At 42.2% G+C, this 26,345-nt stretch overlaps 2 protein-coding genes across 2 annotated transcripts in view; one reads left to right on the top strand and one right to left on the bottom strand.

Annotated features, from left to right (window-relative positions):
* The first annotated feature begins 169 nt into the window (after nt 1-169).
* Nucleotides 170-23,952, top strand: DDX43 (DEAD-box helicase 43). Its single transcript, XM_039467499.2, has 17 exons — nt 170-490; nt 4,247-4,302; nt 6,245-6,368; nt 9,211-9,342; nt 10,712-10,793; nt 12,068-12,224; nt 12,816-12,934; nt 14,676-14,786; nt 15,129-15,270; nt 17,085-17,185; nt 18,621-18,708; nt 19,964-20,091; nt 20,277-20,386; nt 20,850-20,988; nt 21,482-21,569; nt 22,072-22,210; nt 23,570-23,952. The coding sequence occupies exons 1-16, from the start codon at nt 241-243 to the stop codon at nt 22,183-22,185; spliced, it is 1,941 nt and encodes a 646-aa protein (XP_039323433.2). The 5' UTR covers nt 170-240; the 3' UTR covers nt 22,186-22,210; nt 23,570-23,952.
* Nucleotides 23,953-25,724: 1,772 nt separating this feature from the next.
* Nucleotides 25,725-26,345, bottom strand: part of CGAS (cyclic GMP-AMP synthase) — a 39,573-nt gene continuing 38,952 nt past the window's right edge. Inside the window, exon 6 of the mRNA XM_074398050.1 lies at nt 25,725-25,994. Coding sequence (XP_074254151.1) covers nt 25,835-25,994 — 160 coding nt within the window. The 3' untranslated portion in view covers nt 25,725-25,834. The remainder of the gene's footprint in view (nt 25,995-26,345) is intronic.

Here is a 26,345-nt window from a genome sequence, read left to right as displayed (position 1 = left end):
CACGGTTCAGAGAACCTATAGGCTGAACTGGAAAGGTCCCGCCCTCAACGCTTGCTGGCCAATGGCTGTGTGAAATCAGGGTGCGGTGGGAGGAACAGAGGGGTGGGGGCGGGGCTGGCCTCGTGCGGGCTCCTTAAGTAGCTGCTGCGTGGCTGCCGTGGCACTTCAGTCTTACGACGGCACAGTCGAGTAGAGCAGAGCCGGACGGCAACGACGTCGGACGCGACCATTCTTGGAACCATGTCCCAACACGGAGAAGCCCCTAAGGCCTCTACATGGGTCGTTGCTGGCCGACGAAGTTCGAACGCGTCCCGGCCGCCAGAAAGGAGGTTGGCGGAAGAGTCGAATCGAGGAGGTCCGGGGGGATATAGGGTCGTCAGAGGTGGCTGCTGGAGAGGTGCCTCTAGGCCCTCGAACGCCGTGGCCGCTGGTCATGAGGAACCGCCGCTATGTTTCGCTTTGAAGAACCACTTTGTCGGCGCGGTGATCGGTGAGAATGGGTGTGGCTGGCTGGGCAGGGCAGGATAAGTGGGACCAGGGGCGGGGCCTGGGCAAAGGCATTCCCTCCCTACGGCCTCACCTCCAATCAGCTGCCGGCTAGTGAGGTTCGGGTCTCTCAGCTATTTCTAAAAACTGGTGCTAGAATATAATCTCATCTGGCCGGGCGCGGCGGCTTCCGCCTGTAATCTCAGCACTTTGGGAGGGCAAGGCGGGTGGATCACCGGAGCTCAAGAGTTCCAGACCAGCCTGGGTAACATGGCAAAACCCCCGTCGCTGCTAAATACAAAAAAACTTTCCGGGCCTGGGGTCTGTCGTGCGCCTGTAATCCCAGTTACTCTGGATGCTGAGGCATGAGAATCACTAGAACCTGGGCGGCAGAGGTTGGCAGTGAGCCGAGATTGTGCCACTGTACTCCAGCCTGGGTGACAGCAAGACTGTTAATTAAAAAAGTAACTTAATCCACCTTGTGGTGTTTATACAATGTATTTGGGAGAGGAACTCCTAGAAGGCTTTTGAAATCTTAGGGCTGGCTGGGCGCGGTGGCTCATGCCTGTAATCCCAACACTTTGGGAGGCTGAGGAGGGATCGCTAAACGATTATTGTAGGGCTGTGTAGAGCAATTGTATCTTGCTTTTAGTTTCCTTTATTTTACATGTTTTAACTGTTAAAAATTTTCTGGCCGGGCGCGGTGGCTCAAGCCTGTAATCCCAGCACTTTGGGAGGCCGAGGCGGGTGGATCACGAGGTCAAGAGATCGAGACCATCCTGGTCAACATGGTGAAACCCCGTCTCTACTAAAAATACAAAACATTAGCTGGGCATGGTGGCACGTGCCTGTAATCCCAGCTACTCAAGAGGCTGAGGCAGGACAATTGCCTGAACCCAGGAGGCGGAGGTTCCGGTGAGCCAAGATCGCGCCATTGCACTCCAGCCTGGGTAACAAGAGCAAAACTCCGTCTCAAAAAAAAAAAAAAAAAAATTTCTGCCTGGCATGGTGACTCACACCTGTAGTTCTAGCACTTTGGGAGACCGAGGTGGGTGGATCACCTGAGGTCAGGAGTTCAAGACCAGCCTGACCATCAGGGTGAAACCCCATCTTTATTTAAAAAAATAAATAAATAAAATTTTTTTACTGCGTCTTTTTTTTTTTTTTTAGAGATGGGAGTTTCACCATCGTGGCCAGGCTGGTCTTGAACTCCTCATCTCGTGATCCACCCATCTCGGCCTCCCAAAGTGCTGGGATTACAGGCATGAGCCACCACACCCGGCTCTTACTACATCTTGGATGTTAACATTAAATTCTGAATTTTAAATTTTTTAATACTGTTGGTTTATTTTTTGAGACGGCTCTGTGACTCCAGCTGAGTGCAGTGGTATGATCTCAGCTGACTACAACCTCCACCTTATAGGCTCAATCAAGCGATTCTCATACCTCAGCCTCCCCAATTTTTGTCTTTTTAGTAAAGATGAGGTTTCACCATAGTGCCCAGGGCGGTCTCAAATTCCTATGGATCCACCCATCTCTGCCTCCCCAAGTGCTGGGATTACAGGCATAAGCCACCGTGCCTGGCCCATCTCTGAATTTTTTTGAAAAGCATTTAAGGCGGGGTGTGGTGGCTCACGCCTGTAATCCAGGCATTTTGGAGGCCAAGGCGGGTGGATTACCTGAGGTCCGGAGTTTTAAGACCAGCCCGACCAACATGGTGAAACCCTGTCTTGAAAGAAAGAAAAAACGAGAAGCATTTAAAAAATGATTAGAATGACTACCCCACTGATTGCCATTAAGCCAGAGTATAAATTGCCACATTTTACCTATTAGATAAATTTTACCCTTTTTTTTTTTTTTTTTTTTTTGAGGCGGAGTTTCGCTCTTGTTACCCAGGCTGGAGTGCAATGGCGCGATCTCGGCTCACCGCAACCTCCGCCTCCTGGGTTCAGGCAATTCTCCTGCCTCAGCCTCCTGAGTAGCTTGGATTACAGGCATGTGCCACCATGCCCAGCTACTTTTTTGTATTTTTAGTAGAGACGGGGTTTCACCATGTTGACCAGGATGGTCTCGATCTCTTGACCTTGTGATCCACCCGCCTCGGCCTCCCAAAGTGCTGGGATTACAGGCTTGAGCCACCGCGCCCGGCCTAAATTTTACCCTTTTTAAAACCTGAGAAAAGTGAACAGATGGAGGCTGCTATAAAATAGTGCAGTGTGAGACTAACTGATATACTACTCAGAGATTCTTTGGCCCTTCAGAAGGCTTGGGTTTAAGATCTGAAGAATGATGCTCTGTAAAAGAAAGCCACTGGATTTGCTATAAAAATCACTTAAGTTAACACTTAACAGATGTAAGAGCGCTGTGTTACAGAACACTCACTTGATGTTGGGTCTGAATCCAACTTTTTTATTGTTAAATTATCCTTTTAAACGTATATCACATACTAACAATAAGCACAAGGTTATATCCCAGATTTCTGGAACTTGCGTGACTGAAACTGTATACCCATTGAATAGCTCCCCATTATTTCATGCCCCATCCCAGGGAACCACCATTTACATTGTTTTGGAGTTAGTTTACTTTAGATAATCCATATAAGTAGAATTATGCAGCAGTTGTCCTTGTTATTGGCTTAATTCTCTCACCTTAATATCTTCCAGGCTTATCCGCTTTATAGCTTGAGACAGGATTTTCTTCCTTACTAAGGCTCTGAATGGTATTCCATTATGTATCTATCTCAGTTTATCTATTAATGGGTCTATGATAAATAGGTAGCTTCCACCTTTTGACTTGAGTGGTGTTATTATGAAAATGGGAGTGCAACATATCTTTGAGATCCTGCTTTCACTTCTTCTGGATGTATACCCCAATTGAGACTGCTGGATCATATGTTCTATTTTAATGTTTTGGGAAAACTATACTGTTTTACATAGTGGCAGCACCAGCCGGGCGCGGTGGCTCAAGCCTGTAATCCCAGCACTTTGGGAGGCCGAGGCGGGTGGATCACGAGGTCGAGAGATCGAGACCATCCCGGTCAACATAGTGAAACCCCGTCTCTACTAAAAATACAAAAAATTAGCTGGGCATAGTGGCACGTGCCTGTAATCCCAGCTACTCGGGAGGCTGAGGCAGAATTGCCTGAACCCAGGAGGCGGAGGTTGCGGTGAGCCGAGATCGCGCCATTGCACTCTAGCCTGGGTAACAAGAGCGAAACTCTGTCTCAAAAAAAAAAAAAAAAAAAAAACATAGTGGCAGCACCATTTTACAATCCCACCAACCGTACACAGAGGTTCCAATTTCTCCACATCCTTACTAACAATTATTTTCTGTTTTTAATAATGGTCATCCTACCAGATGTGAGATGACAATAATTTTGTGGTTTCGGATTTGTGTGAACCTAATTAGTGATGTTGAACATCTGCTTATGCTTGTTGGCCATTTGTATGTCACTGGAGAAATGTCTATTAAGTTTTGTCTATTTTTCCAATTTCTACATCCTCTCCACCAGTTTGGACCCAATTAGGTTTTGTTTGAGCTGATAATCTATAGTCTCCACCTCTCTGGATTAAGAGGAGCCTCTTAAAACCCACCAAAATTTGGAATAGAACCTCTTACTTCCCTCTTTCCAAATAAAAAGTGATTGCTGAACCCTAGGAGCATTTGTGTAGAACTAGAGAATGTTTGTTGAGGAAAATGGGTAAGTTTTTAACTTACTGATTTCAACTGATAATTGTATTTCCTTTATTTTTAAAAACAGGTCGTGGTGGATCGAAAATAAAGCATATACAAAATACAACAAACACCATAATCCAAGTAAGTCATCTGTGTTCTTCAGTCCTTAAGAGAGCATCATGCATTTCTAAGGGAGCATGTAACTTAATTTTTTTTTTTTTTTTTTTTTGAGACGGAGTCTCCTTCTGTCACCCAGGCTGGAGTGCAGTGGCAGGATCTTGGTGCGCTGCAACCTGTGCCTCCTGGGTTCAAGCAATTCTTCTGCCTCAGCCTCCAGAGAAGCTTGGATTACAGGTTTCTGACAGCACGCCTGGCTGATTTTTGTACTTTAAGTAGAGACAGGGTGTCACCATGTTGGCCAGGCTGGTCTTGAATTCCTGACCTCAGATGATCCACCCACCTCAGCTTCCCAAAGTACTGGGAATGCAGGCCTGAGCCGCCATGCTTGGCCAGAACAAGCATTTTAAAACACAAATTATTTGTGTCCCTTTCCTGTGTAAAAATGTTTCACGATAGGCCGGGCGCGGTGGCTCAAGCCTGTAATCCCAGCACTTTGGGAGGCCGAGGCGGGTGGATCACGAGGTCGAGAGATCGAGACCATCCTGGTCAACATGGTGAAACCCCGTCTCTACTAAAAATACAAAAAATTAGCTGGGCATGGTGGCACGTGCCTGTAATCTCAGCTACTCAGGAGGCTGAGGCAGGAGAATTGCCTGAACCCAGGAGGCGGAGGTTGCGGTGAGCCGAGATCACGCCATTGCACTCCAGCCTGGGTAACAAGAGCGAAACTCCGTCTTAAAAAAAAAAAAAAAAAAAATGTTTCACAATATATCAGGCCTGTAAGTCTATACTCTTTAAAATTGTTGACTTAAGCTCGTCTGTGCACCCTCTCCAGTCTCCTCTTCCCTAATTCCTTGAGTACTCCACCCACTTCCTGACACACCCTGCTATCATACTTATTTCCACATAAATAATTCCTGCTCACCTCTTAGGGAGGTCTAAGACCCCCATTCTATGTAATTGTCCCTTCCCATAGTACCCTGTAATGGCCTTGCTTCAGTACTCATACTGAGTTATAGTGCCTGTAAATACTGTAGGTGGTAAACATTGAATTACCAACCTAAAACAAAATTTGGTGTATAGCATTTTCTAGATATTGAATCTATTAGGTTATTTGAAATTATGCTTGTTGATAGGTGTTACTTGTAGATTCTATTCACAAAATATATCAGTCTTATAAACACAACCCTAACAGTATACATAGGTATAGAATCCTATCAAGTTAAGAATTTAGCTAAGTTACCTGGCAGTGCAATAAACACTCTAGCACATAGGTTACTTCATTTCAGCCCTACAGTTCTGTATGAGTGGTGAAACAAATACCATTTTGTAGGGCCGGGCGCGGTGGCTCAAGCCTGTAATCCCAGCACTTTGGGAGGCCGAGGCGGGTGGATCACGAGGTCAAGAGATCGAGACCATCCTGGTCAACATGGTGAAACCCCGTCTCTACTAAAAATACAAAAATTAGCTGGGCGTGGTGGCGCCTGCCTGTAATCCCAGCTCGGGAGGCTGAGGCAGGAGAATTGCTTGAACCCAGGAGGCGGAGGTTGCAGTGAGCCGAGATCGCGCCATTGCACTCCAGCCTGAGTAACAAGAGCGAAACTCTGTCTCAAAAAAAAAAAAAAAAAATACCATTTTGTAGGTTGAAAACCTCAGAATCAAAATGCTATCACTGGTGATGTTTAATGCCTTAATTATTTCTCTACACTATTTGCTGAGTTTATTCCCTAGCTGTCCATTGTTTAGATGTTCAGGTTGTCCTGCCCCTCTGCATCTGACCAGAAGGTAAATCCCCGAGTATACAAGTAATACTCCTCTCTAACTAGAAATATAGACTTTGATTGGGTAGTAATACTGTATTTACTTTATACTGTAATAGTTTTGAAGATGAGTGATTGTTGAAAGGGGTTAGGGGCTTTACGGAACTTTTAAATCTCACCTCTTTTTTTTCCCTTGTATTTAGATAATACAAGGAAGACCAGAATCATTAGTCAAAATATATGGCAGCAAAACAATGCAAGCCAAAGCAAAAGCCGTGATAGGTAATCTTGTGAAAAAGCTAGAAGAAGATTCAGAATGCAGAGTTGGTAAGTAATTTTTTCTCACTGAAGCCCTTTAACATGTTTGAATTTCATTCACTGTTATAAGCAATTATACCTGGTTTCCTTTTCTGATTCAAAGCATTAGACTGCCATAAATGTAGTCTTAATGATTTTTTGCTATGAATAAAAGCCCAGAATATTTTTCCTCAAATTAAAATACCGGCTCTCTGTGTTCATGCCTAGCAGTTTTACTTTTAGCCACAGTAAATGAGAATGAAATAACCCTTTTATTTATTTTTCGCGTTGTATTAATCTAGGTCCTGCAAGCAGAGAAATAACCCTTTAATACACATACTTTAGTGTTAGTGGGTGGAGTAAGGATTGGTCCCAGGATCCTAACCCTAGTCCCGACTTCAGATTTATGGCTGACGTTGAAAACTGCTTAAATATTTATTTATTTATTTATTTATTTATTTTTTGAGACGGAGTTTCGCTCTTGTTACCCAGGCTGGAGTGCAATGGCGCGATCTCGGCTCACCGCAACCTCCGCCTCCTGGGTTCAGGCAATTCTCCTGCCTCAGCCTCCCGAGTAGCTGGGATTACAGGCACGCGCCAGCATGCCCAGCTAATTTTTTTGTATTTTTAGTAGAGACGGGGTTTCACCATGTTGACCAGGATGGTCTTGATCTCTTGACCTCGTGATCCACTCGCCTCGGCCTCCCAAAGTGCTGGGATTACAGGCTTGAGCCACCGCGCCCGGCCTAAATATTTATTTATTTATTTATTTATTTATTTATTTATTTATTTTTGAGACGGAGTTTCGCTTTTGTTACCCAGGCTGGAGTGCAATGGCGCGATCTCGGCTCACTGCAACCTCCACCTCCTGGGCTCAGGCAATTCTCCTGCCTCAGCCTCCTGAGTAGCTGGGATTACAGGCACGTGCCACCATGCCCAGCTAAAAGTAGATCTGTTTAGAATAGAGAACCATTACTGAATCATATCTAGAAGCAATGTGAAAGTAGGATAGAGACACTTGGGGTTAGAAGGCACCATTGTCTTAGTGTTTCCTGGGGAAAAAAAAACAAGGTCTAATGTTCTATTTCTGTGTCTGTTTTATTGTTTTTTATTTTAATTTTATTTTTTAAATTGTTTTTTAGATGGGTTCTGTGTTTTCTTTTTTTTTTTTTTTTGAGTCGGAGTTTCGCTCTTGTTACCCAGGATGGAGTGCAATGGCGCGATCTCAGCTCACCGCAACCTCCGCCTCCCGGGTTCAGGCAATTCTCCTGCCTCAGCCTCCTGAGTAGCTGGGATTACAGGCATGTGCCACCATGCCCAGCTAATTTTTTGTATTTTTAGTAGAGACGGGATTTCACCATGTTGACCAGGATGGTCTCGATCTCTTGACCTCGCGATCCACCCGCCTCAGCCTCCCAAAGTGCTGAGATTACAGGCTTGAGCCACCGCGCCCGGCGGGTTCTGTGTTTTCTAGGCTGCAGTGCAGTGGTATGAGCATGGCTCTTTTTTTTTGCAATGGAGTCTCACTCTGTCATCCAGACTAGAGTTTAGTGGCGTGATCTCAGCTCACTACAATTTCTGCCACCATGGAAATACAGATGTCCACTACCATGCCTGGCAAATTTTTATATTTTTTCATTTAGGAGAGATGGGGTTTTGCTCTATTAGCCAGGCTGATCTCAAACTCCTGACCTCAGGTGATCCATCTGCCTTGGCCTCCCAAAGTGCAGGGATTACAGGCGTGAGCCACCTCGCCCGGCAGATCATGGCTCATTATAGCCTTGACCTCCTGGGCACCAGTGATTCTCCCACCTCAGCCTCTCAAATAGCTGGGACCACAGGTGTGTGCCACCACACCCAGCTAAGTAAATTTTTTGTAGGGTAGAAATGGGGTTTTACCATGTTGTTTGGGTTGGTCTTGAGTCCTGAGTTCAAGCGATCCCACCATCCTCACAAAGTCTTGGTATTACAGGGGTGAGCTACTAAGCCTGGCTCTTCATCTATTAACCTGGGATAATATCTGCTTCCCAGGAGTATTGTAACAATTGAGTAATGGGTATGACAATATCTTTTTTTTTTTTTTTGAGACGGAGTTTTGCTCTTGTTACCCAGGCTGGAGTGCAATGGCACGATCTCAGCTCACCGCAACTTCCGCCTCCTGGGTTCAAGCAATTCTCCTGCCTCAGCCTCCTGAGTAGCTGGGATTACAGGCTCGCACCACCATGCCCAGCTAATTTTTTGTTTTTTTAGTAGAGACGGGGTTTCACCATGTTGACCAGGATGGTCTTGATCTCTCAACCTCGTGATCCACCTGCCTCAGCCTCCCAAAGTGCTGGGATTACAGGCTTGAGCTACCGCACCCGGCTGACAATATCTTTTTTTTTTTTGGGACAGAGTTTCACTCTTGTTACCCAGGCAGGAGTGCAATGGCGATCTCGGCTCACCGCAACCTCCTCCTCCTGGGTTCAGGCAATTCTCCTGCCTCAGCCTACTGAGTAGCTGGAATTACAGGCATGTGCCACCATGCCCAGCTAATTTTTTATATTTTTTTAGTAGAGACGGGGTTTCGCCATGTTGACCAGGATGGTCTCGATCTCATGACCTCGTGATCCACCCGCCTTGGCCTCCCAAAGTGCTGGGATTACAGGCGTGAGCCACTGCGCCCAGCCTGACAATATCTTAACAAACATTAAACTTGTGGTATTTTACTTACCTTCTCCAATAAAATTAAATTTTATAAGTTGTTATCATTGAATGATAACAAATTTCATGTTACTGTGGTAGAGAAACCCCAAATTTTATATTTTAAGCATTGTCTGATTATTAAGAAACAAATAGAGAAAAACTAATCTGTTAAAAATGTTTTTAACAGGTATTGCATTACAACCTTCTGGTGAAAAAGGTCGAAGCACAGCTAACAGTGTAGTTGCAGGAGCTCGGCCATTGATAGATTGGGATCAAATTAGAGAGGAAGGTTTGAAATGGCAGCAAAAAAAGTGGGCAGGTCTGTGCTGCTTCCTATCATTTACATTTATTGTTTCTGTTAGCTAGTTTTTATCCTCTTTAAAATGTCTGCTTTATTTTTAGTAATGAAATGTTATAAAAACAGTAAAATCTAAAATGCTGCAATTAGTCCCTACCTTCTATGTTGTCAGCTGTCATTTATGCTACAAGGGAAATATTAAATGTTTAACTATTTTTTTTTGAGACAGAGTCTTGCTGTGTCACCCAGGCTGGAGTGCAGTGACGCAATCTCAGCTCACTGCGACTTCTGCCTCCTGGGTTTAAGTGATTCTCTTGCCTCAGCCTTCCTAGTAGCTTGGATTACAGGTGCCCACCACCACGCCTGGCTAGTTTGTGCATTTTTAGTAGAGATGAGATTTCACCACATTGGCCAGGCTGGTCTTGAACTCCTGACCTGGTGATCCACCCACCTCAGCCTCCCAAAGTGCTGGGATTACAGGCGTGAGCCACCGCGCCTGCCCTGGTATAATATACTTTTAAGGAATGTAGCTTAAGAGAGTAGACCAAGGGTATAGATGCAATTCCTAAAAAAGTAATTGGATGAACCTTCAAAGAAAAGATAATCAAACTACTATGCATGAGAGTATATTTATCAATTGCGTTGTTTTATGCCTTAAAAATGCATGCATCATTTTATTTTTCATTAAAGTTGTTTTTGAGGGTTTCACTCTGTTGTCCTGGCTATAGTGCAGTGGCAAAATCACAAGTCATTGCAGCCTTCCTCTCCCAGGCTCAGGCAATCCTCTCACCTCAGCCTCTCAACTGGCTGGGACTACAAGCACATACCACCACTCAAAGCTTTTTCTGAGTTTTGTTGCCCAGGCTGTAGTGCAATGGAGCCATCTCAGCTCACTGCAACCTCTGCCTCCTGGGTTCAAGCAGTTCTTTTGCCTCAACCTCCCGAGTAGCTGGGATTACAGGCACACACCACTATGCCCAGCTAATTTTTGTATTTTTTAGTAGAGATGGGATTTCACCATGTTGGCTAGGCTGGTCTTGACCTCCTGACACCTCAGCCTCCCATGTGCTGGGGTTACAGGCGTGCGCCACTGGACCTGGCTGCCAGACTAAAGAAATTTCTGTAGAGACAGGGTGTCACTATTTTGCTCAGACTCAAGTGATCCTCCCATGCCAGACTCCCAAAGTGCTGGGATTACAGGTCTAAGCTACTGGTGCCCAGCATGCAGAAACGGAGATCTTTTTGATAGGAGCAAGCCTGGCTGGCAGAGTGTAGAACTGTCAAACGATATGTGTGGTAAATAAAATATATTGTATGATTTCTGTAGCTTTGACTAACTATTAATGATGCTGTACATTCATCAAAGTGTCAATTTTCACTTTTGTCCCAGACTTACCCCCAATTAAGAAAAACTTTTATAAAGAGTCAGCTGCCACAAGTGCGATGTCCAAAGAACAAGCAGATAGTTGGAGGTGGGTAGTTTAATTACCTTGTTGTGTAAGTATATGTATCCTTACGTTATTGGTGTTAACACTCTGGGCAAATGTGAAATGATATTTAAAGGCTACTACACCTTCGATATTCAAGTAAATGTGTTAACTTAAATTGTATTAAAGCATTGTTGTCTAGTAAAACTTCCTGCAGTGATGGAAAACAGTCTATATTTATGTCTAATGGAGTAGACTGGCATGTAAAGTATGGCTGGTGTAACTGAACAAACGAATGTTTATATTAATTGAATTGAGATAGTCATGTGTGGCTAGTGCCTGCTATATTGGACAGCAGTTTTAGAGAATTATTCCTCCAATAGTTGAATTGAAAAAAAATAATCTTGTTAATTTCTTAAACACTTCGGTCCTTGTTACCTGTAATTGGAAGGTTTCATTTATTTATTTTTATTTTTGTAGTTAAAGTCTTTGTCTCCCAGGCTGGAGTGCAGTGGCATGATCTTGTCTCACTGCAATTTCTGCCTCCTGGGTTCAAGCAGTTCTCCTGCCTCAGCCTCCCAAGTACCTGGGGCTACAGGCACATGCTGCCACACCAACTAATTTTCTGTATTTTAGTAGAGAGGGGGTTTCACCTTGTTGCCCAGGCTGGTCTTGAACTTCTGAGCTCAGGCAATCCACCTGCCTCAGCCACCCAAAGTGCTAGGATTACAGGTGTGAGCTGCCTCGCCCAGCTTTGGAAGGTTTGAATTGCAAGGTTTTTTCTTACTATTAAAGTTTGATAAAACAGAGATGCTTGTGAAATTTCACATACATGAAAAGAAAAAAAAAACTGAGAGGTGCTATGGAATAGCAGAATAGTTAAGGTGAGGAACAGGGTAACTTACTGTATGATCACCTGTCAAATGGATAATACTTCCTAACATATAGGATTGTTAAGGATGCATTAATGAAATGTGTGGAACATTGTAGGCCTTCCCTGTTTGCCAAATCTGATTTTAATTTATGAAGCATGGTTTTCAGGCTGCTCATCTTTGATCCATGAAACATTCATTGGCCTACTATCGTATAATGTTTTTTGTTTTTGCCAGAAAAACTAATGTTTTTAACCTTCCCATTGCAACTATTCTCAGATAAGAGACAGATGGACTCTTGCTTCTATTTCTTTATACATTTCATTATAACTTTCCCCACAGTCACAGTTGCAGTTGAGCTTCTAGATAAGACCAGACTGATTTTGGAAAATGTCTTGCTTGGGGAGTAAAGTGAGAAAAAAAATTAATCATTTTTATTCTTTGAAGGAAAGAAAATTTTAATATAACATGGGATGACTTGAAGGATGGGGAGAAACGACCTATCCCCAATCCAACCTGCACATTTGATGACGCCTTTCAGTACTATCCTGAGGTTATGGAAAACATTAAAAAATCAGGTTTTAAAAAGCCAACACCTATTCAGGTATGCTTTCATTAATTATAGTATTTCACTCTGTTTTTCTTCAAAAACGGTGATATCTTTGGTGTTTTTTGGTTTTGGTTTTTGTTTTTGTTTGAGATGAAATTTCACTCATTACACAAGCTGGAGTACAGTGGCACAGTCTCGGCTTACTGCAACCTCCGCTTCCTGAGTTCAAGCAGTTCTCCTGCCTCAGCCTTCCAAAGAGCTGGGCGTGTACCACCATGCCCAGCTAACTCTTTGTATTTTTAGTAGAAATGGGGTTTCTTTTTTTTTTTTTAAACCAACCCCATGATTCAAGAAATGGGGTTTCACCATGTTAGCCAGGCTGGTCTTGAACTCCTGACCTCAGGGGATCCATTTACCTTAGCCTCCCAATTGCTGGGATTACAGGCATGAGACACCACGCCTGGCCAATATCAGATTGTTAGAAGATACCAGGGAGCAACTGTCTCTTAGCATTCCCCCAGCACCTTCTCCCTAGTGTTCAAGAAGTTTTTGTTGAAAGAAGTTTAGAACTGGGAAAATAGGAATAATTGGCAAAAAAAAAAAAAAGATGTGCTTGTTGTGTTAATGTTTATCATTCTGTTTCAGGCACAAGCGTGGCCCATTGTGTTGCAAGGAATAGATCTTATAGGAGTAGCCCAAACTGGAACAGGAAAGACATTGTGTTATTTAATGCCTGGATTTATTCATTTGGACCTTCAACCAACGTAAGAATTCTTTTGGCTGGTTTCTTTTTACAGAGGTTTAATAGATTTAGATATCAAAACTGTAAAGTTGTTTTTTTTTTCTTTTTTTTAATTTTTTTTTTTTTTTTTGAAGACGAGGTTTCACCATGTTGGTCAGGCTGGTCTTGAACTCCCAACCTCAGGTGATCCACCCACCTTGGCCTTCAAAGTGCTTGGATTACAGGCGTGAGCCACCACTCCCGGCCTTAAACCATTTTTTTTTTTTTTGAGACAGAGTCTTGCTCTGTCACCAGGCTGGAGTGCAGTGGTGCAATCTCAGCTCGCTGCAACCTCCACCTTCTCGGTTCAAGGAATTCTTCCGCCTCAGCCTCCTGAGTAGCTAGGACCACAGGCACATGCCACCACGCCTGGCTAATTTTTTTGTATTTTTAGTAGAGACGGGGTTTCACCGTGTTGGTCAGGATGGTCTCGATCTCTTTAACTTGTGATCCACCCACTTCAGCCTCCCAAAGTGCTGGGCTTACAGGCTTGAGCCACTGCGCCTGGCAAAGTTTCTTTACCTATTGCTCGATTCAAAGGTAATGCCTAGCTTTGGAGAAGATGCTAGGAAGTACACTTACATTGTGCTGGTGAAAGTATAAATTGGTAAAACATTATTAGAAGGCAATAGGTAATATCTACCACAAGCTTTGCTTTAATAGTGAAACAGTAGAAACTGTTTAAACTATGTCCAATACACTTATCTATTCCTTGATAAAATGTTTGACATTTTAAATGTTAATGAAAAAGACCATCTTAAACAAAAGACTGCTATTGGGAAATTGGGTTTTAGGATTTGTAGTTTTTAAAATTTTCCCTAGTTCATGGTAAATATGTATTGCTTTTGTAATAAGAAAGTATATAGAAACTGACACTAGTGTCTTGGTAAAGCAATGTTAAATCTGAGAAAACAATGTATTCTCTTATGGGAAATTTGGCATATTCTATATAATATCACCCATTTTTTAGGTAGGTAGATTATAATTAACAAAGTTTGTAATATGTAGAGACAACTTTTTTTTTTTTTTTTTTGAGACGGAGTTTCGCTCTTGTTACCCAGGCTGGAGTGCAATGGCGCGATCTCGGCTCACCGCAACCTCCGCCTCCTGGGTTCAGGCAATTCTCCTGCCTCAGCCTCCTGAGTAGCTGGGATTACAGGCACGTGCCACCATGCCCAGCTAATTTTTTGTATCTTTAGTAGAGACGGGGTTTCACCATTTTGACCAGGATGGTCTCGATCTCTTGACCTCGTGATCCACCCGCCTCAGCCTCCCAAAGTGCTGGGATTACAGGCTTGAGCCACCGCGCCCGGCTAGAGACAACTTTTAATCATATACCTTCTCACAAAAAGGCATACTGTATGTCTGATACTTCTTGCTACAAATCTTTTTTTTTTTTTCTTTTGAGACAGAGTTTCACTCTTGTCACCCAGGCTCTGCCTCCTGGGTTCAAGTGATTCTTCTGCCTCAGCCTCCTGAGTAGCTGAGATTACAGGTGCCCTCCATCATGTATAATTTTTTGTATTTTTAGTAGATACAGGGTTTCACCATGTTGGTCAGGCTAGTCTCAAACTCCTGACTTCAGGTAATCTGTCCACCTCACCCTCCCAAAGTGCTGGGGTTACAGGCATAAGCTACCTCACCAGGCTGGTTGCTACAAATCTCGATGGCACTGAATGAATGTAACAATATTAGTTATTAATATGATTGTTTTCTCTTCAAAGCGTTAAAGGTCAAAGGAATAGACCCGGCATGTTAGTTCTAACACCCACTAGGGAGTTAGCACTTCAAGTTGAAGGAGAATGTGGCAAATATTCATATAAAGGGTTTCGGAGGTAGGTAATTAATTCTTGCCATTCCTTCACTAGTATTGTATTTTAATCACTTGTAACTTTATGTATCTTCTCTCCTTTTTCACACTTTCAGAGAATCAAAATGGCTCTATGGGTCATGCATTTAGCACTAATCTAATCAGTCAAGAGCCTGGGTTGGGTGATAGTATAAATATTGGTCTTTAAGATACAACATTATGGATTGATGGGTGTACATAATCCTCAGAAAGGGGTAGATACCATTAAAGGTACCTGATAATTTATTTTAATCCCTTTTATTGGATTTTAAGTTGTTGTGTGATATTCTGTGCCTGAACATTGACCTTTGGATTTTTTCTTTTTAAGTGTTTGTGTATATGGTGGTGGAAGCAGAGATGAACAAATAGAAGAGCTTAGAAAAGGCGTAGATATCATAATTGCAACTCCTGGAAGATTGAATGATCTTCAAATGAATAACTTTGTCAATCTGAAGAATATAACCTACTTGGTAATCATGGAATAGGTGTTTGGGGTGCTGGGTTCAAAAAATAACTGAACTGGCCAGGCACAGTGGCTCAGGCCTGTAATCCCAGCACATTGGGAGGCCAAGGTGGGCAGATCACCTGAGGTTGAGTTCCAGACCAGCCTGACCAATATGACGAAACCCCGTTGCTTTTTTTTTTTTTTTTTTTTTTTTTGAGACGGAGTTTCACTCTTGTTACCGAGGCTGGAGTGCAATCTCGGCTCACCGCAACCTCTGCCTCCTGGGTTCAGGCAATTCTCCTGTCTCAGCCTCCTGAGTAGCTGGGATTACAGGCATGCGCCACCATGCCCAGCTAATTTTTTGTATTTTCAGTAGAGACGGGGTTTCACCATGTTGACCAGGATGGTCTCGATCTCTTGACCTCGTGATCCACCCGCCTCGGCCTCCCAAAGTGCTGGGATTACAGGCTTGAGCCACCGCGCCCGGCCGACGAAACCCCATTTCTACCGAAAATACAAAAATTAGTCGAGCGTGGTGGCATGCACCTGTAATCCCATGTACTGTGAGCTACTCAGGAGGCTGAGACAGAATCACTTAAACTGGGAAGGTCGGGATTGCCATGAGCCGAGATCATGCCATTGTACTTCAGCCTGAGGAATAAGAGCTAAACTCATAAAAAATATATAAAATAATAAAATAAAATAACTAAACTCCATCTCAAACAACAACAAACTGAACTATATTTTCTCCTCCTTCCCCTTGTAATTTTAATAGGTTTTTTTTTTTTTTTTTTTTTTTTGAGATGGAGTTTCGCTCTTGTTACCTAGTCTGGAGTGCAATGGCACGATCTCGGCTCACCACAACCTCCGCCTCCTGGGTTCAGGCAATTCTCCTGCCTCAGCCTCCTGAGTAGCTGGGATTACAGGCATGCACCACCATGCCCAGCTAATTTTTTGTATTTTTAGTAGAGATGGGGTTTCACCGTGTTGACCAGGATGGTCTCGACCTCCTGACCTCGTGATCCACCCGCCTCAGCCTCCCAAAGTGCTGGGATTACAGGCTTGAGCCACCACGCCCGGCTGTACTTTTTAATAGTTTTAATCAACTCCCAAGTGTTTGGATATCAGTTCCTTTTAGGACAGCTGTTGATTTTATTATTTTTTGAGACAGAGTTTCCCTCTTGTTGCCCAGGCTGTAGTGCAGTGGCAAGATCTTGGCTCACTGCAATTTCTGCCTTGTAGATTCAAGTGATTCTCCTGTCTTAGCCTCCCAAATAGCTGAGACTACAGGCGCTTGCCACCATGCTCAGCTAATTTTGTTGTAGAGACAAGATCACAATGTTGGCCAGGCTGGTCTTAAACAACTCCTGACCAGGTGATCCGCTAGGCCTTTGTGAGGCCTGGCCTCACAAAGTGCTGGAATAACAGGCATGAGCCACCGCACTCAGCTATGGCTGTCGATTTTCTAATGGATCTAGGAATATTTCCCATTATCTTTAGCATGTTGAAAGAATTAAGAATCCTATTTGAAATTATCATGTATGTTTATTTTAAATTTTGGAAAATTGAGATAAGTACACAATAATTAAAATCTACTTGCATATTTTAGACACTTAAAAGTTTAAGGAGATTTGAAAGGTATTGGAAAGCCAACAATAATCAATTTAGACCACGTACAATGACAAATTGCTTAGTATCTGACCTGGAGAAATTAAAATCTTGGCTTAAGTAATAGGGAAAATGAGGAAAGCCTTTCTTAGTTTTCTACTAGTAAAGAAAGCATATGTGTTATTAACTGCCTCCCAGTTGTAATCCATTCACATTCTTTTTTCAATGCAGGTTCTAGACGAAGCAGACAAGATGTTAGACATGGGATTTGAACCCCAGATAATGAAGATTTTGTTAGATGTGCGCCCAGATAGGCAGACAGTTATGACCAGGTAGGTATATGCCTAATTACTATGTGCGAAACAGAAGTCAGTGGAACAGAATCTCATTCTGTTTGGATTTTCCCACAATATTTGAGCATTACTTGGAAGTGTTGAAATCTTGAGGTTAAAGATCTTATGACATTGAAAGTAGAACAGGGTAACCATAACTGCTTATTTATGACTATTGAGTTTCCTAAATTACAGATAGGGATATCCACACAAACATTTACTACAAAAGTAAGGTCTCACTTTTGAATAAAGGATTCACTTCTCTAAGGAGATAAACATTTGATTACTGAATACTTAACTGCTCACAGTAAAACAGGAAGCAATCATTGAATATAGAGTGCTGTGTAAAGAATATCTCCTGGGCATATAGCCTTTGTCTTTATTAGTAAAAATAACATAAAATTTGCTGTACACAGTGGCTCACACATGTAATCCCAGAACTTTGGGAGGCCGAGGCAGACAGATCACTTGATGTCAGGAGTTTGAGGCCAGCCTGGTTAACATGGCGAAACTTCACCTATACTAAAAATAAAAAAATTAGCCAGGCATAGTGGCGCACCCTGTTGTCCCGGCTACTCAGAAGACTGAGGAAGGAGAATCACTTGAACCCAGTAGGTGGAGAGTAAGAGGATACAGTGAGCAGAGATGATGCCACTGCACTCCAGCTTGGGCAACAAGAGTGAAAATCTGTCTCAGAAAAAAAGGGTATCTCCTGAGCTTATATCCTTTGTCTTTTTTAGTGTAAATAACATAAAGTTGAAGAAATACTAAATCCTCTCATAGTTTTATCACAAATAACCTTCATATTTCAAGAAAAGTGAATTTATTCGTTTATTTTGAGACAGTCTTTCTTACGCCCAGGCTGGAGTGCAGTGTTGCAATCTTGGCTGACTGCAACCTCCGCCTCCTGGGTTCAGGCAGTTCTTCTGCCTACGCCTCCTGAGTAGCTGGGATTACAGGCACGCGCCACCATGCCCAGCTAATTTTTTGTATTTTTTTTTTTAGTAGAGACGAGGTTTCACCATGTTGACCAGGATGGTCTCGATCTCTTGACCTCATGATCCACCCGCCTCGGCCTCCCAAAGTGCTGGGATTACAGGCTTGAGCCACCATGCCCGGCCCTTAAATGTAGATATTCTTTGGTCAGTTTATTTTGAAAGTTTTTCTTGTATTGTTTTTTGAGCCAGGATGGAGTGCAGTGGCACCACCTCGGCTTACTGCAGTCTCAACCTCCCAGCTCAAGCAATCCTCTCACCTTAGCCTCCAGAGTAGCTGGAACTACAGGTGCATACATTATACCCAGCTAATCTGCCTTACTGAAAAAATAAGAACTACTAAATTTGTCTTTCATGAATAACTTGGTTCATAGCATGCTTAAGAAAACATAGTAATGTTTTTACAACAAAATTGTAACGTTTGTATCTTGTTTTCCCAGTGCTACATGGCCACGTTCTGTTCATCGCCTTGCACAATCTTATTTGAAAGAGCCAATGCTTGTCTATGTTGGTACACTGGATCTTGTTGTAAGTTTGTTTTTTACTACTATTGTTTAGCATTTCTTTTTATTTTCTTATTTTTTTATTTAAAGATGGGGTTTCATCATGTTGGTCAGGCTGGTCTTGAACCCCTGACCTCAGGTGATCCGCCTGCCTTGGCCTCCAAAGTGCTTGGATTACAGGTGTGAGCCACCACGCCTGGCCTTATTTAACATTTCTTACGAAAATTCTGAAGATAGCTAATTTTGGTGTGCCTAGTCTGCCCACTCTCCAATTTTAGGGGAAATCACAAATGCATATAAGTTTAATAGAGCAATAATACCATTATCTCATTTGAAATTTCAATAATCAGCTAATACCGTCAACCTCTAGTCAGGGCTTTTTTTTTTTTTTTTTTTTTTTGGTAAGATGCAGTCTCACTCTTTTGCCCAGGCTGGAGTGCAGTGAGGCGATCTTGACTTACTGCAACCTCTGCCTCCTGGGTTCAAGTGATTCTCCTGCCTTAGCCTCCTGAGTAGCTGGGATTACATGTGTGGCCACCATGCCCAGCTAAGTTTTGTATTTTAGTAGAGACAGGGTTTTGCCCTGTTGGCCAGGCTGGTCTCAAACTCCTGACCTCAGGTGATCACCCACCCCAGCCTCCCAAAGTGCTGGGATTACAGGCATGAGCCACTGCACCCAGTGATGTCAGGGTTTATATTTTTCTGATGCCTCATTTTAACCCTGTTAGAATCAGAGTCTAAACTTAAGTATACACATATACATAAATGTAAGTCTGTTCCCTTTATGAATTTGGGATTGAATGTTGGGTCCATGTATTGTCATTGTGGGACTCCTTTATTATATATGAAGTTCTCTCTCTGGCTTTTTGCTTAATCATTAATAGATGAAATTGGCCTTTCACTTAAACATAAATAATAATGGGTCATTGCTTAGACCCCTTATTTCATTAGGGATTTCATTAGCAATCCAGTAGCAGTTTGTTTTATAAAATGAGACATCCGGCCACTGCACTCAAGCCTGGGCGAAAGAGTGAGGCTGTTCTCAAAACAAAATTAAATAATTAGAGACAAATAATTTGAAGCAATGGTACTAATAGTATTTTGAGGCCAAGTGAAGTCTCAGATACAAATCTTGAGTAGAAACTATTTTTAGGACGTCGGCCATTTTGCTTAGCAGTTGATTAAAAACAACCAATGAGAAAAGATCTATTGAGCTGATGTATGTGGTCTCCTCTTAAATCTTCATCAACTTGATGACTTGTGTTCTTTGAATCCTTTAGGCCGTAAGTTCAGTGAAACAAAATATAATTGTAACCACCGAGGAAGAGAAATGGATTCACATACAAACTTTTCTACAGAGTATGTCACCCACAGACAAAGTGATAGTCTTTGTTTCTCGAAAAGCTGTGTAAGTATTTTTTCTTGGATGTCCACTGTAATTAAGTTGACTTGTCAAGGATCATTTCTATTTATATACTAATTTCAAATAGGGGTGATATGTATATTATATTACTTCAGATTTTTTCTAATAGAAATAAAACTGGTGGTATTAGAATAAGTACCTAAGTATGCTGTCTTTATGATTTGCTTCAGCGCGGATCACTTATCAAGTGAGCTAATACTTGAAAATATGTCAGTAGAGTCTCTACATGGAGATAGAGAACAGAGAGACCGGGAAAAAGCATTAGAGAACTTTAAAACAGGTATGTTATATAATTTCATACAGTTTAAAATAAGCAATACCTGGGCTTGGCTGAGTGACAGCATCTTTTCATGAAAGCCTTTATTTCTAAGATCTGTCCTCATCTTCTGTATCCTAAAACTACACTCATTAGAGCTCTAAACATTAATCTGCCTCTAAACATTAACTAAACACAAAACACTTTAAACCTGGATCTCAAGGTATTAATATGCAACAGGAAATATATCTGAGGTGACCTGAAAAATGTACGTTTCTGTCATGGTTTAAAGGGTTTAGGGACCATTTGCTGAACGATGGTATCTTGTAACTTGCCAGCAGTTAAAGAAAAATCCATTTTAACTAAGTAAGCATTTTAATGTGAGCAGTAAGAAATAAGACTGATTAAATCAGGGCAAGTACACTTTTTAGATCTTGGGTTGGTTTATACCAGAATGGTTAAATGTTCATTTGGCTTTACTTTTTAGGCAAAGTGAGAATACTAATTGCAACTGATCTAGCCTCGAGAGGGCTTGATGTCCACGATATTACACATGTCTATAATTTTGACTTTCCACGGAACATTGAAGAATATGTACACCGAATAGGGCGCACGGGAAGAGCAGGGTAAGTAAGCTTAGTCCACTCATGAAAGGCCAATTCTGGATTCTCAGTACTCCCCTCACAAACTTCCTGCCCAGAAAAACATTTTATTCTATTGCCTAAAATTTTCAGCTACTTCCTAGATTCCGCTTGGCTACTTTATTTATCCCTGTTCATTTGGCTTGTTCAGACTCAATGAAATTCTGTCCATGATTAGCTTCATACATCTATTTGTTTTATATCTAGTGTCAACACGAATACCCAGTGGTTACTCTGAAGGTTATTGACAAATTGGCATGGATATGAGAAGACCTTTTTCCTTTTAAGAGAGCTACCATCATATACTCCCATAACAGCATAAACTACAGCAGATTCAGATTCCAAATCTGTTTGACTCTAAATTTTAATACATTCTAGCTTCTGTGAAAAAGTTTTCATTTGTCATATTCTGGATTAACTGAATCATGAATGCATATTATAAATGAGATGACATGAGTTTTTTTCCCCCACACTAAAGGAGGACTGGTGTTTCCATTACAACTATGACTAGAAATGACTGGAGGTTTGCCCCTGAATTGGTTAATATTCTGCAAAGAGCAAATCAGGTGAGACTCTGTGTGCAATTCATTACAAGTCTACTCTTATAAGTTTCTCAGTTATGTCAGGTACTATGGCTTGCTATTTATCAGGAAAGTTCAGATTAAAGTTTTTCAGCATGTTTTGGGGGCAATGATAAGAAACTATGGGAGTATATGACTGAGAAACTTAACCTCATGGGGATGAGCGATAAAAGCCCTGCTGAGGAAGAAACCAGTAGAGTGGAGGTGGGGAGAGTTGTAGAATATGGGATAAACAATCAAGCAGGGGGAACATATTCAGGCCCAGAGGTAAGAAAGAATATGTAGAAAACACTGCTATATAAAGGCACATTAAGGGCACTTGGAAGAAGCTGAAGCAACAAATTTTGTAGCCTGCAGATGGATGTAGGGTTTAATCAAGATACCTGTGTTTCATGTAACCTGCTGTGCGATTATCTGAAATAATTTGGAGGCATTTTATTTAGCATTGTAGAAAACGCAGAATACTAAACACGTTCAATAATTACAGACTATTCCTGACGACCTTTTCTCAATGGCTGAGAGGTTCAAGGCGCGTCAACAGAGAAGAGAAATGGAAAGAAAAATGGAAAGACCTCAAGGAAGGCCCAAGAAGTTTAATTAATGTCTTCTGTACTTGTGTGGTAGAGGTAAAAGTTCAGTAATACACGGACCTTAAAATGCCTGCTTTCGTAAACGAGGCTCTGTGAATAATGTTTATTGCAATGAGCATTATATTGTATATTGTACTTATTATGTTAAACTAGGTATTACTCATCATTATTAGTCAATCCTTCTGGGTATACATGGAAATGAATGAAACCAGGTCTTTTTGTACTCATGTTTATAGCAGCACTATTCATAATAGTCAAGGGCATACAACCCAAGCATCCATTAGTGAATGAATAAACACAATGGAATATCATTCGGCCCTAAAAAGGAAGAAAATTCTGTCATAGATGAACCTTGAGGATATTATGGTTAGAGAAATAAGCCAATTACAAGGACATTCTATATGATCCCACTTGTAGGAGGTGCTTAGGATAGTAAAATTCAGTGCCAAAAAGTAGAATGGTGGTTTACCAAGGGCTTGGGAAGTGGGTAGGGGAATTGTTTGGATACAGTTTTTCATGGTATGAAAGTTTAGGAGGCCGTACACAGTGGCTCACACCTGTAATCCCAGCACTGAGAGGCTAAGGTGGGCGGATCACTTGAGGTCAGGAGTTCGAGACCATCCTGGCCAACATGGGTGAAACGCCATCTCTACTAAAAATAAAAAATTAGCCTGGCATGGTGGCTCACATCTGTAATCCCAGCTACATGGGAGGCTGAGGCAGGAGAATCACCTGATTCTGGGAGGCAGAGGTTGCAGTGAGCTGAGATTGTGCCACTGCATTCCAGCATGGAAAACAGAAATGCTGTCTCCACTACAGAGCTGCACACTTAAAACTGGTTGTGGTAAATTTGGGTATGTTTATTTCATCACAATTCAGCCTTTTTTTTTTTTTCTTTTTTCTTTTTTTGAGACGGAGTTTCCCTCTTGTAGCCCAGGCTGGAGTGCGATGGTGCGATCTTGGCTTAGCAAAACTCCTGCCTCTGCCTCCTGGGTTCAAGCAATTCTCCTGCCTCAGCCTCCCAAGTAGCTGGGATTACAGGCATGAGCCACCATGCCCAGCTAATTTTTTGTATTTTTAGTAGAGACGGGGTTTCACCATGTTGACCAGGTTGGTCTCGATCTCTTGACTTTGTGATCGACCCGCCTCGGCCTCCCAAAGTGCTGGGATTACAGGCATGAGCCACCATGCCCAGCTAATTTTTGTATTTTTTAGTGGAGATGGGGTTTCTCCATGTTGGTCAGGCTGGTCTCAAACTCCCAACCTCAGGTGATCCGCCCACGTCAGCCTCCCAAAGTGCAGGGATACAGGTGTAATGCACCGTCTCTGGCACAATTAAGCTTTTTAAAAACAATGTTAGGGTCAGTAATTTACATTTTTTATCTATTTTTTCAGAATTCAAGATTTTTTAGAAATCTAATAAGACGGAAGTATTGGACGTGCTGGAAATATGAACAGACTGGAGTGATTTGAGTGATTCTTAGAATAATAGTGTTTGAAAATGTAGAATTAAGTGTTTTATACTTTCTTTAATAAAAGTAGAAGTATTAAACTTGGAAGTTGTCTCCTGTATTTTTATTAAGGAATGTAGCATTAGAATGTTTTGCTTTTAATCTTTCAAACTTTCTCTTATAATTTTGCTGTATGTCGTAAGGTCAGTCTTTCAGATTTTAATGTTCAGATTTTGTCATGGCAGAGAAAAAGATGTTTTCAAAGAAAGAATCAGAACCTGAAAAAAATACTGTTAACAACAAATGTTCATTTCTGTGATAAAAAGACAAGTTGATAATTTGTCTTTCGGTATAACATTTTGTGTTTGCTAAATAGTATATTATTGGGGTATACTTTTCATAAATTATCCTTTACCCACTTTTAAATGAAACAGTAAATTATTTCATGAGGTCAAAATGTGCAACACCAGTTTATCTTTCCATTGTACCCTATGGTTTCATGCGAAAACCCCTGGAAAATCAAATTGCATTTCCATGAACATTTTTTTTGAGATGGAGTTTCATTCTTGTTGCCCAGGCTGGAGTGCAGTGGCATAATCTCAGCTCACTGCAACCTCCACTCCCTGGGTTCAAGCGATTCTCCTGTCTCGACCTCCCAAGTAGCTGGGACCACAGGTGTGCACCACCATGCCCGGCTAATTTTTGTATGTTTAGTAGAGACAGGGTTTCACCATATGGGTCTGGCTGGTCTTGAACTCCTGACCTCAAGTGATCCACCTGCCTTGGCCTCCCCAACTGCTGGGATTACAAGTGTGTTTTTATTTTTTATTTCTATTTCCCTGCCAGAAGTCTTAGACTATAAAAAGCTTATTTAAAAGGTTGTCTGTTGCCAGAAAAGATGGTTACCTAGTCTTAGTATTCATGTGGAGAACTTAGTAAACCTGAAGAAGGCCTATATCCAAATTGGATTGTGTTTTAGTGGACAATGGCTGTATTGTCTCCAAGTTAAACGAATCCTAATAAAAGCAGCTGTTTTTTAAGTTCCTAGGGGTCTATCTAGTTGTCCAGAATCCCTAAGAGTAGAACCTTAACCTCACTCAGTGACATTGTAGGAGCCTTTATAGCTGTGGAATTTCTTGGGAGCTCAAACTTCCAAAAGCATCCAGGTAGTCAAAGCTGGGGAAAAGAAGCACATACAAATAATAAAATTTATTTATTTATTTATTTTTGAGACGGAGTTTTGCTCTTGTTACCCAGGCTGGAGTGCAATGGCGTGATCTGGGCTCACCGCAACCTCCGCCTCCTGGGCTCAGGCAATTCGCCTGCCTCAGCCTCCTGAGTAGCTGGGATTACAGGCACGCGCCACCACGCCCAGCTAATTTTTTGTATTTTTAGTAGAGATGGGGATTCACCATGTTGACCAGGATGGTCTCAATCTCTTGACCTCGTGATCCACCCGCCTCGGCCTCCCAAAGTGCTGGGATTATAGGCGTGAGCCACCGCGCCCGGCATAAAATTTATTTTTTATATTCCACTAATAAATGCTGTTGTACTTGGGCATGATCAGTAATATAACATGTCTTTTTTTTTGGTTTTATTCTGTTTTGGTTTGGTTTTTGCCAAGTATTTTATTCATATTTCCAAAAAACTAAAATCATTTTACTTTAACAAAAGTAGTCTGAGCCCTTTCACCATTCATTTTTTACTCCCAAGATGTAAACTTTTCATCTTTTTGCCATTAACAACTTGCTTATCGCAATTTCTTGGTTTTAAAAATTTGCCATCAGCTGGGCACGGTGGCTCAAGCCTGTAATCCCAGCACTTTGGGAGGCCGAGGTGGGTGGATCACGAGGTCAAGAGATCGAGATCATCCTGGTCAACATGGTGAAACCCCGTCTCTACTAAAAATACAAAAAAAAAAAATTAGCTGGGCATGGTGGTGCGTGCCTGTAATCTCAGCTACTCAGGAGGCTGAGGCAGGAGAATTGCCTGAACCCAGGAGGCGGAGGTTGCGGTGAGCCGAGATCGCGCCATTGCACTCCAGCCTGGCTAACAAGAGGAAAACTCCGTCTCAAAAAAAAAAAAAAAAAATTGGCCGGGCGCGGTGGCTCAAGCCTGTAATCCCAGCACTTTGGGAGGCCGAGGCGGGTGGATCACGAGGTCTAGAGATCGAGACCATCCTGGTCAACATGGTGAAACCCCGTCTCTACTAAAAATACAAAAAATTAGCTGGGCATGGTGGCGCGTGCCTGTAATCCCAGCTACTCAGGAGGCTGAGGCAGGAGAATTGCCTGAACCCAGGAGGCGGAGGTTGCGGTGAGCCGAGATCGCGCCATTGCACTCCAGCCTGGGTAACAAGAGTGGAACTCCGTCTCAAAAAAAAAAAAAAAAAAAAAAAAAATTGCCATCTACTGACTTCCCACTGTAAACAAGTAATTCCATTCTTGCATATCTGTGACAGTTGGACCCTCAGCGTTGTCCTGTGGTCCCCCTCCTAGCTCCCGAGATTCACATCTATGTAGTGAAGAATTTAACCTAACCCAAAGAAACATCTCACTTTTGCCCCTGACTTCTGAGAGGTAATGACTAAACTCTTGGAATGTGCCAGGAAGTATAATAAGGTGATTTATGGTGGGGTCTTTGAGTCATGGTATGACCTTAACTGTTGGCGCTCCAGAGAAGCAGGAGACAGGTTAGGCATATGGACAGCCAACCACTAG

The sequence above is a fragment of the Saimiri boliviensis genome, chromosome 4 (assembly GCF_048565385.1).
Source record: "Saimiri boliviensis isolate mSaiBol1 chromosome 4, mSaiBol1.pri, whole genome shotgun sequence".
Classification (NCBI taxonomy): Eukaryota; Metazoa; Chordata; class Mammalia; order Primates; family Cebidae; genus Saimiri; species Saimiri boliviensis.
The sequence above is the reverse complement of the archived record's forward strand: the minus strand, read 5'-3'. Positions and strand labels throughout refer to the sequence as shown.